Here is an 18,423-nt window from a genome sequence, read left to right as displayed (position 1 = left end):
TTGTTTTGTTTTGTTTTGATCTTCAAGACTAATAATTGTGTCACTTTGTGATTGTACATCAGAAACATTTTGATGTTAAATTGTTTTCTCTGGGATATAGGGGAAAACATGATATGTTACTTCTCTGGAGTTCCCTTGTTTGGGTTTGTTTTTCCCTCCAGTGCAAAGAATTGAGTTAATTATATCACTCAGATCTTGGCATGAGTCATTATTGGTTCATAAAGGCCACTTCTGGTTTTATTTCAATTTTTTTTTCCCTTTTCTCCAATCCCTATTCTCATTCTCTCTGTGTACCACTCCCTATGATTATGGTTTGATACAGGGTCTTCTGATGCCTGTTTGGCTGTTCACTTGGAGTTTGTTAGGATGATCTGTCTCAAATCCAGGACTCAGTGCTAGCTTTTGTCTTCATTTGTTCCTGTGGAACGTTCAGTTTTATGGCCTAAGACCCACTTTGAAAAATCAAGCCTGGGTTCTAAAGTTTTGATTTTTAGTTGTATAGAGAGCACCTAATAAACCTTTAACTTGGGAGCAAACCCTCTTGTGTGTTATCCATATACATAATTACTGTTTACAGAAGAATTATTTACTTTTATGAGGGAAAATTCTTGGGCAGTGTGTAATTTTAATATGTGTGCATGGATTGCATGTATATCTCCTGCCTTTTTGTCTCCTAATATCATTTTGTGACCTTATAGACAGTGATGGATGCTTCTAGTTATGCATAGAGAGAATTTAATTTGAGCAGGGTCATTGGATTATTAGGCTTAAACTAGATAAGAAAGAGAATCAGTATTTATTTAGGATTTTTCTTTTCTTCTACATTTGTGTGTGTGTGTGTATGCTCTGCATTTTATAGCCGACAAGTAGGATATACTTAATTTCAGCTCCCTCAGTGATCAGTGAATATATCAATTGGAAGATATAAGAAAATAGAAGTAAATTCTAGATAAATGTCTCAATTGTCAGAATTTAAGTGGAAAAATTGGAGGAGGAGGACATCCTATCACAGAAATAATTTAGGTAGCCAAGAACTAAGGAAGGTCAGAGTAGAGTAGAAACATGTGCGTATCAAGAAAGTGAAACCTAATAGAAAATGAAAAGTTTGACTGTAATAAAAGCAGGTTCTTAAGAGCTTAGGAGCAAAGATTTGAATGAAACCAATGTTACTGGCAGTTATTAAAGTTTTCTGCAGAGAAACAGCAAAGCAGAGAGTGGTTTCATTATGATAGCATAGAGCAAAGCTAATCTAGAAGTGAAATCTGGATTCCAGCAAGATAGAAATGGTCAAGATGAGAAAGTGTGGACCAAATAATTGATCGGAATTATAAATAAGCAGATCATGAACGCAACCTCGAGGTGGGTAAACCAACATAGAAGAAAAGCATAGAAATGTTAGCCTGAAAGATGTATCAAAGATTACACCAAGGATACATGAAAAAGGCTGTGATTTTAAAAGGCTCCTAAATAGTGTTACAACGCTTTTAGAATTTGTCTAACAGGTGTTCTGGTCCACACTGAAAAACCCTCATGCCAAAAAAAAAAAAAAAAAAAAGCTTTATTTCAGCTCCAAAAATCTGCTTTGTAATTTTTCATACAGAGTGATACCAAGACCATAAATTCATTATTTTAGTTATATGTGAGATAAAAGTGGTCAGTGGTAACCTATTTATAAGCTAGAAACATATTCATATGAAATAATAAATCACTGTTGATTATATTACTCAAAATGTTCTAGTCAGTTGATGCCATTGTTGAAATTTCAAAGTTTTTAGTTACCTGGGATACTGTAAACAACCTTCAGTCTGATTTGAGTGATGTTGTACTAGAGACGAACCATATCATGTTTCAGTGATTCAGGACACACAATGGAAATTGCTCAATAAATATTTCCCTTTAAGCTCACTGTGATCTTTCCCTGCTATCCTCATGTTCCTAAGCTGGGACTGCCTTAGCAATGACCCATGTATATCAGTGGTTATCACAGATTTAGTTTTATTCCCAGGACATTTTTAACCCAGTCAGCTTGCTTCAAAATACTCTTAGCCATTGTTTTATTTTAAATGAGGGACCTATTTTTGTGGTCTTCAGATTATTGTGTTAGTTACATTTTAATTTAAAATAAAACGTTTGGAGGAACAATATATCTTCATTTTAAAAAATCTGACTATGAGATTGAAGTTACCCAAGGTAGGCCTGGCGTGGAGTAATGTAACACTGTTTCAGCAGCATAAATGTCTAGAGGAAGAACCACTTTAGAATGAAAAGTCATTAACAGAAATGTAAAAAGCAAAACATGTGGATAAATTTTGCTAAGGCATCTACAGTTTAAAATAAAGTCAGCCATTTTCCCCACGTGCTAATTTATGCAACCCATTTGAAAAAGAACTATTTACTCAAAGTATATTTCTAAAATCTGCCGTAAAAAATATTTCTACTTGTAATATTTACTAGCCCATAACAACCTACTGTAGTCATTAGAGGAATTTGAAAGAGAGCCAGAACACAGGTTTTTTTTTTTTTTTTTTTTTTAAAGCAGTTCTAGAATTATAATATCGAAGGTAGTAATTTTAATTCATAATGCAGAGAATTCAACTGATGTTATCCCCAACTTTAAAGTACTGATTTTGGCACATACATTGATCATTCAGCTTTGGACGGCATGACCTCTAATTTCAGCTCATTTTTATGTTTTCAGAACTTTCCCATCTGATTGTTTTCCAAATGAACTTTCAGTGGACTGAGCATGGTCAGAATACACTTCATTAGTGGACAGAAGCTCTCCATGGTCCTGCTAGTAGCTGGATCTCATTAGCTCTCTTCCTCCCCATCTGAGTCCACTCCTATATCACTTCTTTGTACTTCAGAAGAATAGATATCCCTCATTCTGGATAAGGCTGATTCCTTACCCTGTTCTCTGGATTTCATCACCTGTAATTCCTCCTTCACCTCAATCCAGTTATGAACATGCTCAAGTTTTTTTTTTTCTTCATATAAATAAAAAATAGCAACAGCAACCTTCCCTTTCCTTTTCATCCCTCTTGCTAGCAACCTTTCTTTTCTTCTCTCCTGTCTTTAGGGTTCTGCTAGGAATACTTGTCCTCTTCAGGGCTTCATTTTCCATTCATTTCCCAGCACACTGTACTCTGGTTTCCATTACAATATTGTAGTAAAATGGTGTTTTTAAGGTGATCTTTCTCCCTTCACCTCTTGTAGCATTTGTCACTGGTAACAGCTTTCTCCTTAAAACATTCAAAGATATTTTCTTCGAAATAATGCTTAGAATTAAAAAAGGGCTCAGAATGAAAAAGCGGTGATCACCTGTTCTTCCTTCCTCATCCATCCCCTTAACTTTTCTTTATTCTCCATTCTTCTTTCTACCTCCCATCTTGGGTTGACTTTTATTTTGACATTGTCAAAGTTTATCACATTTTTGTTTATTCTGTAATCAAATTAAGTTTCCCATGTTTGGTATTTGTAGGTTGATTCCAATTGTTCAAAATCTATATTCAGCTTTCACATTATTATCAGTAGGGAAATGTTCACTGCAAAGCCATTTCTCTCTGTTTCCAATGTCATGATTCCATGCTGCTTAAAAAGAGATGTTTAAGGAGTTCCCATTGTGGTTCAGCAGGTAAGAACCTGACTAGTATTCATGGGTTTGATCCCTGGCCTTGCTCAGTGGGTTAAGGATCCAGCATTGCTGCAAGATGTGGTATAGGTCTCAGATGTGACTTGGATCTGGCATTGCTGTGGCTGTGGCATAGGCTGGCAGCTATAGCTCTGATTCTGCCCCTAGCCTGGGAATCTCCATATGCTAGAGGTGTGGCCCTTAAAAAAAAAAAATGTTTAAATGGGTAGCCTTTTTCAGAAAGTCAACAGTTTCTTCAAATCATGTCCATTTTAGTTTATTTCAAATATAGATTATAACGGTGAAATAGCCTTTTGTTTTTCCTTTTAAAAAAAGGAAGAAGAATCTTTGCCTTAAAAAAATCTACTAGCTTTTTAATCTTTTTATTGTTTACATTCCATTTCACTTATCTTCATGAAACCCATTGATTTCTTGTACTACTTTGGACTAGTTATTTTACATTTGGATCATGACTTCATTGTGCAGCTTTTTATATTTCCAAGAGTTTTTAATTGGTTTTCTTCTTTCTCCTTTTCTTACATAATGTATCTTTATCATATCCTTACTTTCCCCTCCAAACTCTTGATCACTCTGTCTATTGTGTGGAGTCCCTTTTTTATCCTGTATCTCTCTCGCTCCGTATTCAACTGGTTGCCCTTTGAGTTTGCTGCATGATGTTAATTTTGAACTTCATTGGTTTATAGCTTGGACTACTATTTTCTAAATATATATTTCCTTTTTCTAAAATCTGGTTTTATTGTACTACATCTTTATGTCACTTGAAGGGAAAAAAAGATAAATATAAATGTATATTACAACACATATCTCTTTAAAGTGAGGTATAATGGGAAATAAATATTTCTGAGCCCTTGTATGTCTAAAAATGTTTGTATTCTGTCTTATATTTGACAGTTCAGTTCCAAGTCAAAAATTATTTTTCTTAAGAATAAAGGGATTAAAGTCTATCTCCATTTTGTGTGTGTGTTTTTAGGCTCTCCTTTTTATCTTTGATATCTGAAATTTCACAATGATGGATTTGTCTAGGTCTGGGTCTTTTTTCATTTCTCTTGGTCAGCACTAATGATCCTTTCAGTTTGCATGCTCCTGTTTCTTTTGAGATCTGAGGGATTTTCTTTGATACTGTCTCCTTGATAATATTCTTTTCTGTATTTCCTCTGTCTTATTTTCTGGTAATTCTATTAGTGCTATCTTGGGTTAGCTGGATCGATTCTTTCTTTTTTCCTTTTTTTTTTTTTTTTTTTTTTGCTTTTTAGGGCTGCACCCAAGGCATATGGAAGTTCCCAGGCTAGTGGTCGAATCAGAGCTACAGCTGTCAACCTACACCACAGCCACAGTAATGCCAGATCTGAGCTGAGTCTGCGACCTACACCACAGCAATGCCAGATCTGAGCTGAGTCTGCGACCTACACCACAGCTCATGGCAATGCCGGATCCTTAACCCACTAAATGAGGCCAGGGATTGAACCTGCGTCCTCATGGATCCTAGTCAGATTTGTTTCCACTGAGCCATGATGGGAACTCCAAGCTGGATCAGTTCTTTATATTGCTTATTTCTCCTTTCTTTTAACATTCCTTTATTTATTAATTTCTGAGAGGTATTCTTGAATTCTAATGTTATCTTGAATTTTTTTATTTTGAAAATCATATCTTTAATTTTAAGGCTCTCTTGATTTTTTTTATTATTTTTTTTCTAGCATTTGTATTATAGGATATTAACTAAGGACATGAAATCATGGACTTAGGAGTCAGACTGGGGTTCAATTTGTAGTCATTACTTACTAGATGTATGATATTGGGGATATTTCCTAACTTCTCTATGTCTCATGAATATGATGATGATAATAATTATATTAATAATACCTGTAATTTAGTATGTATAAGACATTTAAAACAGTTCCTGGTACCTAATATAGTCCTTAATTCTGTTTAGTTGTCCTAACATGTGGTGGAACATGGTGTCATGGGCTCTGAAATGGTGTCCCAACTCTGTAATTTATTTGTGGCTTTGAGCAAATTTTATTTTATTAACTTCATTATTATTATTTTTTTAATGGCTGCACCTGTGGCATAGGAAAGCTCTTGGGCCAGGAATTGAATCCAAGCTGCAGCTGCAACTTACATCACAGCTTTGGCAATGCCGGATCCTTTAACCCACTGTCCCAGGCCAGATATCAAACCTGTACCTGTGGTGTGACTTGAACCACTACAGTCAGATTCTTTTTTTTTTTTTTTGTCTTTTTGCCATTTCTTGGGCCACTCCCACAGCATATGGAGGTTCCCAGGCTAGGGGTCTAATCAGAGCTGTAGCTGCAGGCCACAGCAACAGCCACAGCAATGCAGGATCCAAGCCGCATCTGCAGCCTACACCACAGCTCACGGCAACGCCTGATTGTTAACCCACTGAGCAAGGGCAGGGATTGAACCCACAACCTCATGGTTCCTAGTTGGATTTGTTAACCACTGCGCCATGATGGGAACTCCTACAGTCAGATTCTTAACTCACTGCATCACAGCAGGAACTCCTTAACTTCTTAATTTTTTTTGTGTGTTTTTAGGGCCACACCCATGGCATATGGAGGTTCCCTGGCTAGGGGTCAAATCAGAGCTGTAACCGCAGGCCTACATCACAGCCATGGCAATGCCAGATCCTTAACCCACTGAGCGAGGCCAGGGATTAAACCTGTGTCCTGATGGATGCTAGTCAGATTCGTTTCTGCTGAGCCATGATGGGAACTCTTCTTTTTTTTTTTTAATTTGAATAACTATTAATTTACAAAACACAAAAACTTTCTGCATGCACCTCATCGGATTCTTCAAATATTAATTTTTTATATAACTACAGTATAATTATCAAAATCAGGAAATTAACACTAATAACAATAATATTTTCTAATCTACGGACTGTTTATATTTCACCAGTCATCCACTAATATCCTTTTTCAGGTTCCAGGATCCAATCAAGGATGAAATTTTGCATGTAGTTGTTATGTCTTCTTTAATCTGGGTTATGTTTTTCTATGCTTTTTACCATTCTTGCAATTTTTGAGGAATTGTTTTGTAGAATGTCCCAATTTGAGTTTGTTTTCTTATGAACAAATTCAGATTATATATTTTTTTGGACAAAAATACCACAGAAACAATGTTGTGTCCTTCCTAGTGCATCATATAGGAAAAGATATGATGTGAATATTTTGCATCACTGGTGCTGTTAACTTAGATCACTGGTTAAAGTGGTGCCTGCCAGAGTTCTCCTTTGTAAACTTATAGTTTTTCTTCTTATGTTTAAGAAGTGTCATGTGGGGAGATACTTTGAGACTATGTGAATATTTCTCATTATATTTTTACTCAGTGGTTTTGACATCTCTTGATGATTCTTCTTTGCAGTGATTTTTACTATGGTGTTTGCCAAGTGATGGTTTTTCTGTTTTAATCCTTCTTTCTCCATTTATAGTTAGAATTTTACTTTAAAGAACTTCCCCCACTTATTTATTTACTTATATCACTATGGATTATGGATTCTTATTTTATTCTAGGGGTATAATTTCTTACTATCATTATTTATTTTGATGTTTTAACTGTCTCAGATTTGACCAGGTCAAGTCCCTTCAGGCCAGTGCTCATATCCTTTTGACATGTCCCCGTATTTTTCCATACTTCCTTACTTTCCAGCAGTGCAAAAATATTCCAAGTTTTCCCCATGCTAACCATTTCAGGGAGTTAAACTTTTTTTTATTGGACAGTGACATTTAGAAACCAAACTCTGAGTGTTAGGTGCGCCCTTTGCTACTGGGGTGTCATGGATTCTAGATCCTCTCATGGCAGAGCTAGTAATATGTATGTATGTAAATATACATTTATATTTATTTATATGTATACATATTGAAAACTGAGTTAAGACTGATGCTTCCAGTTTCAATACAGCATGACAATGTTTATTCCACTTCCATTTTTCCTTAATGTTTAATTCCCATCTTTGATGGTGAGAAGCGTGGACTTTCATTATCCACAACACACACATGCTGCATGTGCACACGCGTGTGTGAGCATGCACACACACACACACACACTCGTTCTTTCTCACTCACAGTATACATAAAATAGTTCAGGGATTTATAATCTATGTCCTTTTGAAAATCAGGCCTATTAAACGAGAGGATAATATTTGTGTATTATTCTCTTTTTCTTTAGCATTACAGTGAGTAGTCAAAATACTATTTTACAAAGTTGCTTAGGTTACAAAGATGCCACCTGTTGGGATTGTCCTTTGTAAAGTTACTATTTTTCTTCATGTGTTAATAAATATCATGGGGAGCTACTTTGAACACATGTGAACATGTGAATAATTTTTTTCTTCCTTCCCACTTCAGTGTGGTTATTATTTGTTTGTTTCATACAGTTAGGCTTATTTCTCTTTGTACATACTTCATTTCAGGTCTTCCTCAATTCTTGTTGGCTTTGATTCTTTTTCTAAATAAAATTTCTGTAAAATGTTAATGTTCTAAAAGTCAGAACCATGAAAAAAGTATACTTAGAAAAGGGACAAATTGTCATATCTCATTTTTATTCCCTTATTTTTTATATAATTTTAAAATGCTTTTACCAACCTGTTTGGTTATTTAATGTTTTACTCTCTGGCTTATCAGCTTTTAATGGTATGCCAGCTAGTGCCTACTGCAGAATCAATGAACTTTTTCTTCTTTCTTCTTTCCCTTTTCTTCTCATTTTTTGTTATATTATTTCCATTGTGTCATAATGTATAACATTTGAACGATAGTCTTTCACCCTCATCTTCAACTTTTATTTAGTTTTGATACAATTAGATATGAAAATACTTATCAGCCCTTTTGCTGGTTTTCTCAGTCATTTCATGGTTGAAAGAAGTTCTAATAGATTTCTCAAGAGTCACTTTTAAGTACTGAATTCCTAAGGTCTTGTATGTTTTAAAATGTTTTTCTGTAGTCTTGATACTTGGATACAGGAATAGTTGACTGGACATAAAATCCTTGGTTCATGTTTTAAATTTTTTTTTAATGCTGCTCCATTATTGCCTTGTTTTGCATATTGTGGATGCCATTATAATTCTTTTGCCTTTGCGAATTGGATCTTTTAGCCTGGAGAGCTTGAGGATTTTTTATTTTGAAATCTCATACTTTTTGGACAATTTTGCACAATTTTGGACAATTATAGTTTCAAATATTGGTTCTGTTTGATTGTTTTGCTTTTCTTCTTCAGGGTCTCCAGTTTTATATGTTATTCCTTCTTTACTTGTCTTCTACTTCCATTGCTTCCTTTCTGACCCTTTACATTTTTTTCTTTGCATTGTTTTTATTTTCTTGACTGCTTTTCTTTCTTCAGTGTCTCTTATTACATTCTCATTTGACTCTGTTCTTCTTTGACACTTGAATTTACTCCTCATTTTTGATATAATTATCTTTCTTTTCTGAGTTTAATTATCCTTCCTTTTATTTTTCATTATGTTTTGCTGATTTTTCTTTGTACATTTTGAATTCCTGATTCAAGATGATTTTTTTTTTATATCTTCAAAGTTTTGTTTGAACACTATGTTTAATTCAATTTGGATTTTTTTTCTTTTCTTTTCTTTTCTTTTCTTTTTTTTTTTTTTTTGGTCTTTTGGGGCCATACCTGCAGCTTATGGAAGTTCCTAGGCTAGGGGTCAAATCAGAGCTGTAGTTGCCAGCCTACACCACAGCCACAGTGACACAGGATCCCAACGGCATCTGTGACCTATACCGCAGCTCATGGCAACATCGGATCCTTAACCCACTGGGGGAGGCCAAGGATTGAACCTGTGTCCTCATGGATCCTAGTCTGGTTCATTACCACTGAGCCACGACAGGATCTCTGTTTTTTGTTTTTTGCTTTTTCTGTTTCTTTCTTTGTTTTCTTTTTTTTTTTTTTGCAGGGGTGATTCATTAGCTGAGATGTGTTGATTTTTTTATAGTAATTTTATATAGAACTGATTTGGTTTTGTCTATTCAGTATGTAGACTTGGGGTCATTTATGAGAGTCTTAATTCAGTGGCAACCTCTTCTATCACTGTAGTAAAGTCTAGTTCTTTAATAATTTGTGAGTTTTTATTTATGGTAGTCAGGAGAGGGCTGATTTTTGTTTTGTTCTTTTTCATCTTGTAGAACACTAGCATTTCCTGTTTTGCTTCTTTTCACCTTTTCTTTCCAGTTGCCAAAGTGTACCTCTCTCTTCCTTTTTGCCTTTTTCTCCTCTAGAAGCTATGTTGAAGATAGCCACTTCGGGTCATGAGTACATTTAAGTCATTCTCTCTAGCAGTCAGTGACTGGGTCATGCTTTAGAATTTCCAAAATTAGGGGACTTAACTTTTTTTCTGGTGGTATTTATAAAGCAATTTAGGACTGATATTAGCTTCTTCTCTCTATCCTGCAGGGTTTGTTTGTTTGTTTTTTGTCTTTTTAGGGCCACACCCAGTGCATATGGAGGTTCCCAGGATAGGGGTCAAATTGGAGCTGTAGCTGCTGGCATACACCACAACCACAGCAATGCAGGATCCAAGCTGCATCTGCAACCTATACCAGAGCTCACAGGAACACCAATTTCTTAACCCACTGAGCAAGGCCAGGGATTGAATCTGTGTCCTCATGGATGCTAGTCAGATTCCTTTCCTCTGAGCCAGAATGGAAACTCCTATCCTGCAGTTTTTGTTGGACTGCTCTTGCTTAATGTGAAGGCTTGTGTCAGGAGCATGAGTGACTACTCACTGGGATTTGACGGTTTTTCTTTCGTTCACTTAAAATTATTTTGGAGTCCGGGCTTTCTGTGGCTTCCAGCTGTATGGAGGGCATGGTTTTTGTGCAGTTTTATTTGTTTTTCATATTGTTTTGTATCGTTTGTAGAAGATAGATGGGGAAACAAAAATCTAGGAAGCCTCTCCCTAGCTGGCTGAAAGCTCTTGGGCTAATTCTTAACTCTCTGAAAAACTTAGTTTCCTCATATGTAGAATGGGGATAATAATTATACCTACTTCATAGAGATTTTATGAAAGTTAAGTGAGATAATATTTACAAAGTGTTTAGAACACTGCCTGTCACATAAGTACTCAAAAATTGTTAATTGCCATTGTTGTCATTATGTGTGGATGCAGTCTCTGCTTGAATACTACTGTGGATACTGCTTTGGAAATAAAATACCTGATACATCTAAAGTTGATCCCTCCCATAGTCCTATGTATCTCATCTTCTTCTGCCTTTTTATGGACTATGCTTCTATAACTGTGCTTTATCTCCTACATAATTGTTCTGTTTTTATGGACTGCCTCCTATTGTCATACACACTAGCCTGAGCCATCTTTAAAAAGTCTTCTATTGACCCATTTCCCCCTCTAACTCTGTACCGTATTTTTTTGCTCCTTGTCATGTTAGAACTCTTTCACATAGCTGCCTGTATTGCTTGTCTCCATTTTCACATCTCCCATTCTCTCTGTAAGCCACTCCGTATGACCTTTTATTCCCAACTACTCTGCTGAAGTGGTTCTTATCAAAATTCTTCTTGACCTTTGTCTTTTCAAATCCAAGTATGACCTGGTAAACCACTGCCTTTTTTGTTATTGGTGTTTTAAAATTATTTTGAAGTCCTTCAGACATCAAAGTATTTAAAATAATATAATGAACATTTGTGTTTACCATCTAGCTTCAAGAGTGAAAATTATCGTTTAGTGGGTTAAAAATCCGGCATTGCCGTGAGCTGTAGTGTAAGTCGCAGATGTGGCTCGGATCCTGTGTTTCTTTGGCTGTGGTGTAGGCCAGAAGCTAGAGCTCCGATTTGATCCCTAGCCTGGGAACCTCCGTGTCCTGCGGGTGCGGCCCTAAAAAGACAAAAAAAAAAAAAGAGTGAAAATTATCAATTCACTTGAAGCTCTCTGTATCCTTCCCAATTGTAGCTACTCCTGTGCTCCTTGATATAGCCTCTATGCTGAATTGGTATTTATCATCCCCTACTTTTTTGTACTTTTGCTACATATGTGTCTTCTATGTAATATGTAGTGTTTTTCATATTTTAGTCCCCATATTAAAAGGATTATTCTTATATATCTTCTTTTTCAATGTGTTCTTTTTATTCAGTATTGTGAGAATCACTTATGTTGTCATACATGGTACTAGGATGTGTATTTTCACTACAGTATAGTGTTCCATTGTTTGAACAGATTACACTATATCCATTATCTTACAGATACAGCTTAAGTTGTTTCTATTTTTCAGTAGTTACAGACAATCCTGGGAACAGTTATCATAGGCACTATCTTTTTCTTTTTTTTTGTTTTTTTTTGTTTTTTGTCTTTTTAGAGCTGCATCTGTGGCATATGGAAGTTCCCAGGTTAGGGGTCGAATTGGATCTGTAGCTACCAACCTACGCCACAGCCACAGCAACATGGAATCTGAGCTGCATCTGCAACCTACACCTCAGCTAGTGGCAATACTGGATCCTTAACCCACTGAGTGAGGCCAGGGATTGAATTTTTGTCCTCATGGAGATTAGCTGGGTTTGTTACCAGTGAGCCACTAGGGGAACTCCCTGTGGGCACCTCCTTAAATGTGTGTTTCTGTTTGGTAATACCTAGAAATAAAAGTTCCTGGGTTATATATAATGTATCTAACTAGACTCTTCTTTTGAAACACTTCATTCTAGACTTCCATAATGCCACATTTTTTCCTGGTTTTTATTTTACTTCATTAACCAGGCATTCTCAGTCTCATTTTTCTGGATCCTCATTCTCTATTACACTATGTTATAATATCTTGGGACTTTGTTTTTGGCTTTCTTCTCTGTCTTCCAAGCTCTTATCTACTTTAGTTTATCTTTCATGCTGATTCTAGGATGATCTTTATCAAAGGCAACCCAATCACATAAATGCTTTGCTTAAAGTTCTTCAGAAGCTTCCTGCTGCCTCTAAAGTCCAAGTTCTATATCATGGACAAAACCATTAACAATTAGCTCCCTATGTATATTACTCCTGCTTCTTTTCCAAAGAATCCTGAAGACCATTCTCCAACAGGATGGACCTTTGCTCACACTATTTCCTCTGTTCGTAATGTTCTTTCCCCTCACTCCTCACTTGCCTGGTAAATGTTTGCTAATTTTAAAAGAAAAATGTCCCTATTTTCAAGAATTTTTCCCTTATACACTCGGGCAGAAGTAAGAAATTCTTTCTCTGTGTTCTCCTAGCAGTGTGTTCTTATCTACACTACATTGCTTTATTCATTCATCCAACTAATATTTACTGATTGCCTGCTATATGCTAGAAACTATTCTAGAAATAGGGCTAGAATAGTAAACAACCGACACAATCCTTATTTCAAGGAGTCTACATTCCAGAGGGTAGGAAAGAGAAAAAATAAGTAAACAAATATTATTTTAAAAAATACTTATTTTTCTTTTTAGGATCATGCCTGTGGCATATGTAAATTCCCAGGCTAGGGGTCAAATTGGAGTTGCAGTTGCTGGCCTACACCACAGTCGCAGCAATGCCAGATCTCAGCCATGTCTGCAACCTACACTGTAGCTTACAGCAATGTCGGATTCTTAACCTACTGAGCGAGGCCAGGGATCGAACTTGCATCCTCATGGATACTGGTCAGGTTCTTAACCTGCTAAGCCATAATGGAAACTCCAACAAACATTATTTTAGATAGTGGTAAATGGTACTACGTACAACAAAACCAGACAATGTGGTAATGTGATGGAGAATGTGTGTGAGGGGAGTGGGGTTGGGGAATGGATGTGATGCTTCAGAGTGAGTGAGATGCTATTAGATACTGTTGAAGTTGAGACCTAAAAGATAAGAAGGAGCCAACCATATAGAGATTGGAAATTCTAGGCAGAAGGAACAGCAAATACAAAGACCCTGGAGCTCGATGTGTTTGGCATGTTTAACGAACAGGAGGAAGGGCTATGAGGCAGGAACATAATGAGGAGAGGGAAGGGGTGCTGTATGAAATAAAATCTGAGAAGTAGATGGGGCCAGATCACATAGGGCCTTATAGGTAAGATTTGTTGGTTTTCAGTGTGGTAGGAGGTCACTGAGAGATTTTAAGTGCGAGAGTGACAGGCGCTGATTTATGTCTAGAATTATCACTTTGGTTGATGTGAGGAGCATTATAGGAGATGAGAATGAGGGCAGAGACCAATTAGGAGCTGTTGTCTACCACAAGTGAAAAAGCTCATAGCTTGGATTACTATGATATTTGAGTGTCCATGGAAAGAAATGAAAAGATTTAGGATATATTTTGGAGGTTGATTGCTGATGGATTGGATGTGCTGGCTTTAAGGAGGGATGGAGTTAAAAAAAAGGACCCCTCAGGCTTCCTTGAGCAACTGGGTGGAGGGTAGGGTCATTTACTGACATGTGGATGAAGAGTTGTGGTGGCAGTTATGAGAAAGTTCTGTGTTGGGGGGAACCACAATTTGTGTTTCAGATGTTTTAAGTTGGATATTCCTCTAAAGACTACAATGTGTGGATGGCAAGGAGGCGATTGAATATATGGCTCTGAAGGTTAGGGATTGTCCTAGTTTGTTGGGGCTACTTTAAACTGCATAGGCTGGGTGATTTAAACAACAAACATTTATTTTGCACAATTCTAGAGAGTGGAAGCCTGAGCTCAGAGAGCTAGCATGGTTGAGTTCTGCCATTCCCTTACATGGTGGAAAGAGGGCCAGGGAGCTCTCCGGCCTCTTTTTATAAGGCACTAATTAGGCTCTACCCTCATGACCTAATTACCTCCCAAAAGCTTCACTTCACTTGGGATTAGATTTCAGAATAGGAATTTGGGAGGCCACAAACAATCAGTAGATAACAGGGATGGAGATAGATAATTTTGGAAGTCACCAATTTATTGATTGTATTGTAAAGCTATGAGACTAGGTAAAATAACCTAGAGTTTGCATATGGATGGAGAGAAAAGAAGGCCAAGGCTAGTGCATTGGATGCTGCAGCATTTAGAGAGTGAGAGGTAGGGTAGTAAGACGGAGTCATAGAAGATAAGAGAAGGAGGGACTATCCATTGTGTTATGCTGCCTAGAGTTAGAGAACAATGAAGGCACAGGCGTGACCCCTGGATTTGACTCTCCAGAGGTCACTGTGTCCATGGAAAGGACACCTTTATAGCATTCCAGTGGCCAAAAGGTGAAACTTAGCAGCTCATTACTTTGATTACATATCTGTCTCCTCCTCTAGACCATATGATATTTCCATTTATTTCTAGGGCTTAGCATATAGAAGGTGAATAAACATTTGCCAACAGGTTTGGATTTTACAGTGCAGTTGAAAGAACAATATACCATTTTACTTTCATATATAATGCTTTTGGACCACTGACTCTTTCTACTGGTTTGTATTAGCTCACCATAAACTTGTGCATAATTAATTAAACTAAACACAGTGAAAGAGGCAAATCCATTTAATGTCGGTTCACATTGTATACTGAAGCCATCATGCTGTAGTGAAAAGGGGACTTGCTTTGAATTCGGAAGCCCTGGCTCAAGCTCTGTCCCTATTGCTAAGCCTGCTGAAAATGTCGGGGGGCAAGTTCCCCACACTGTCTGGATTGAAGTTCCGTAGCTGTCATATGTTGTGTAACATTAACAAATTCCTCTTACAGGATTTTTGTGAGTAGCAAATGTGCTAATGTGCATGAGAGTTCTTTTTAAGTAAAAAGATGCTCTGTGTTATTTTTGTAAAAGTAATTGGATTATCCATTTCAGTACTGGCTTATGAAGTAGATTAGATCAGAGCACCATAAAATTCATATTTAGGCAGTGGCGTATGAATGGCAACAAGTTGTGGTAGGACACAGATCACTAGAAAATGTGGTACTTTTCCAGAAATATATAGGAAATTAATTTCTTTTAGCCTTGTCCCCGTATCTTTCCCAGATAAATTTAATCATTCTGTTAGAATCAAAAGAGCAGACTCTTCTACTTTAAGATCTAATAATCAAATCTAGCTAGTCATCTGTTTACCGCTGTGTTGTATATTTCTGAAGGAATAAAATGTATTTTTTCTTTTGCATATATATGTAAATGTATTTTATATGTATAAAACACAGAAATATATTTTAGTGAATACATTTATATTTATTATATATAAATATGTATTTTAGTGACTATATGCATAAATATATATATATTTTTTTGTGTGTGTCTTTTTGCCATTTCTTGGGCCGCTCCTGCGGCATATGAAGGTTCCCAGGCTAGGGGTCCAATTGGAGCTGTAGCCACCAGCCTACACCAGAGCCACAGCAACGCAGGATCCGAGCCGCGTCTGCAACCTACACCACAGCTCATGGCAACGCCGGATCCTCAACCCACTGAGCAAGGCCAGGGATCGAACCTACAACTTCATGGTTCCTAGTCGGATTTGTTAACCACTGAGCCACGACGGGAACTCCAATATATTTTTAATGAATACATTAACTTGATTTGACAAATTTTTCTCACAGTGATTATTCATTTCACTTTACTTTTAGGGTAAAAATCATGGTAAGAAACTCAGAAATTACTATGCAGCAAACAGCTGTCCTCCTCCTGCCAGAATGAGCAATGCAGTGGAACCCGTGGCTACCACAGCTGTTCCTGTCCCTCCACAGGTGAGACTTGTGTGTCAGGGTGGGAGCTGTCCTATGCACAAAGGGTCATGGATGAAATTTGTTATCTGTGTGCCCACTGAGATATGATTGGGAAAATACACCTGAAAGATCCTACTTGGTGCTTTTAACTCCCTGAACTGTGGTGCTGGATTTAATGCATGCAAAAATCCATGAATCCCAAGATATCCCATTGGCTTTGGTTATTATGCATGAAATGATGAAACAAAATTATTTTGTGAGTCTTTCTCTGTGCATTTATCAAACTTCTGGGTTAAATGGCCTTGAATGTCTAGGCGAAACCCTGAATGAAAAGAGAGATTTAAAAATATTTGTATCTTTGTTGCATTTAATCCCATTGACTTTATATTTTTGCCTTCTAGCAAGATCAGTTTCTTGAGACTGCCCTTTTCTTACCTCTATGCAGAGAGCCTGTATAAACTCTTTCTGGACTTTAGTATCATGATATACACTTGAGAACCAAGTTGCTTTCACTGTTTGGGAGACAGAACAGGTATTTGAGGCAAGATATTCCTGTACTTTAGTAGCCTCAGAAATATGGATTTTTACTCTGTCTTTGAAGTGTTATTTTTCTATAGGTCATACATAATAATAATAATAATAATAATAATAATAATCACTTTAATTGAGTACTTACTATGCCAGGTACTCTGCCAAGCCCTTTTCATATGTTACTTGATTCAGGACTGGGACTATAGTGAGGTGAGGGATGCATTTGACTTAGGCACAAAATTTAAGAGGGAGCCTAAACACTCAGTAATCAAGATAAATAATGTGACATTAAAAAAATTCAAGATTAATATGAAAAAGTCAGGTGATGAACAAAATGTCAAAAGCACAAAGACAAGTATTACTGATTTTCCTTTTGCTTTAGGGGGCAGTATGGCTTGGGATGACACTGTTGCTGATCCTGGCCTTATTCAAAATTTTGATATTTTATTCCGCATTGATTTTTTTTTTTGCAATAAGTTTGATTTGTAAAAGTATTCCACTAAGTATTTTAAATGTTGATTGCTAAGTTTTTTAGCGCTCCCTTAAATTGTGTGCCCATGGCAAGTGCCTCCCTTGCCTCATTCTCGGCTTGGGTCCTGACTTTGCTTAATGCTTGCAACAACTCAGAGGTATTGCCTTTATTTCTCAAAGTGTGAGCCATGCGCCACTAGCATTGGTCTCATCTGGAAGTTTATTAAAAGCCGAGGTAAGCCAAGTTACTTGTCCAAGGCATTATAAATTTTGTAAAGTGGTGGAGCAATGATTTCTCTTGACCTTAGACCTCTACTCCTAAACACCATGATGTAACTTTACTTTTCAAGGATCAGTCTTCCAGTACTTTCAGTGTGGATGCCAACACCGCTGTTTCTCTGTCCTCATAAGTTTGTGGGGGTAAATGAGATATGTTAAAAACAGAATCAGAGGACAGGAAAATACCCAGAGAGATCTTCAGGCTGGGTAGTTGTCACAGTGCTAATTCCCGAAGGTTGCTCTGGAATTGGATAGCTGCTTCCTAAAGGGAACTGTTTTCAGCTAACTCCACGCTCCTGGGCAAAGAGCCTTAGGCACAGCATAGCCCTCTGTGATTTTTCTTTTTTTTTGGCCGCACCTGTGGCATATGGAAGTCCTCTGGCCAGAGATTGAATCCAAGCTGTAGCTGTAACCTATGCCACACCTGTGGCAATGCAGCAATCTTAATCTAAGCACTGTGCCTGGCTAGGGTTTGAACTCATGACTCTGCAGCTATCTCAGCTGCTACAGAGACAATGCCTGGTCTGTAACCTACTGTGCCACAGTGGAACTCCACAGCTCTCTGATTTTTGTGATTTTTGTTATCTCATCCCTAGAAAAATCTCTCGTTCCAGGTGAAACAATGCAGTTTCATTCAGCTGGTCCTAATATAATATGCCTTCTAGATTCTTTATTGTATATTTTGTTCTTCTTTAGCTAAAATACAAATGTTTTTGTTTTGTTAACCCATCAGTACTTATTGAGTATATACTATTTTCCAAGCACTGTGTTAGGTTTCCCTTAACTCATTTTTTTTTCCCCCAGCCTGAATACAGTTGTCTAGATCTACTGGTTATTTCCTCTTTATTATTTCCATAGCTAATCTGTAGGCTCTGAGGA

General features: G+C 36.9%; 1 protein-coding gene and 1 non-coding gene across 3 annotated transcripts in view; both read left to right on the top strand.

Moving 5' to 3' along the window:
- ZMAT3 (zinc finger matrin-type 3) overlaps positions 1-18,423 on the top strand; it is a 28,906-nt gene that overhangs the window by 6,953 nt on the left and 3,530 nt on the right. For both annotated transcript variants that reach the window (XM_047786810.1, XM_047786820.1), the window contains exon 3: positions 16,165-16,284. In XM_047786810.1, the coding sequence (XP_047642766.1) occupies positions 16,165-16,284 (120 nt within the window). The remainder of the gene's footprint in view (positions 1-16,164; positions 16,285-18,423) is intronic.
- On the top strand, positions 1,469-1,530 carry LOC125114290 (U7 small nuclear RNA). Its single transcript, XR_007131749.1, has one exon. It is a non-coding gene; the product is annotated as a U7 small nuclear RNA (small nuclear RNA).

The sequence above is a fragment of the Phacochoerus africanus genome, chromosome 1 (assembly GCF_016906955.1).
Source record: "Phacochoerus africanus isolate WHEZ1 chromosome 1, ROS_Pafr_v1, whole genome shotgun sequence".
In the NCBI taxonomy this organism is placed as follows: domain Eukaryota; kingdom Metazoa; phylum Chordata; class Mammalia; order Artiodactyla; family Suidae; genus Phacochoerus; species Phacochoerus africanus.
This window is presented reverse-complemented; position numbering and strand designations above follow the sequence as displayed.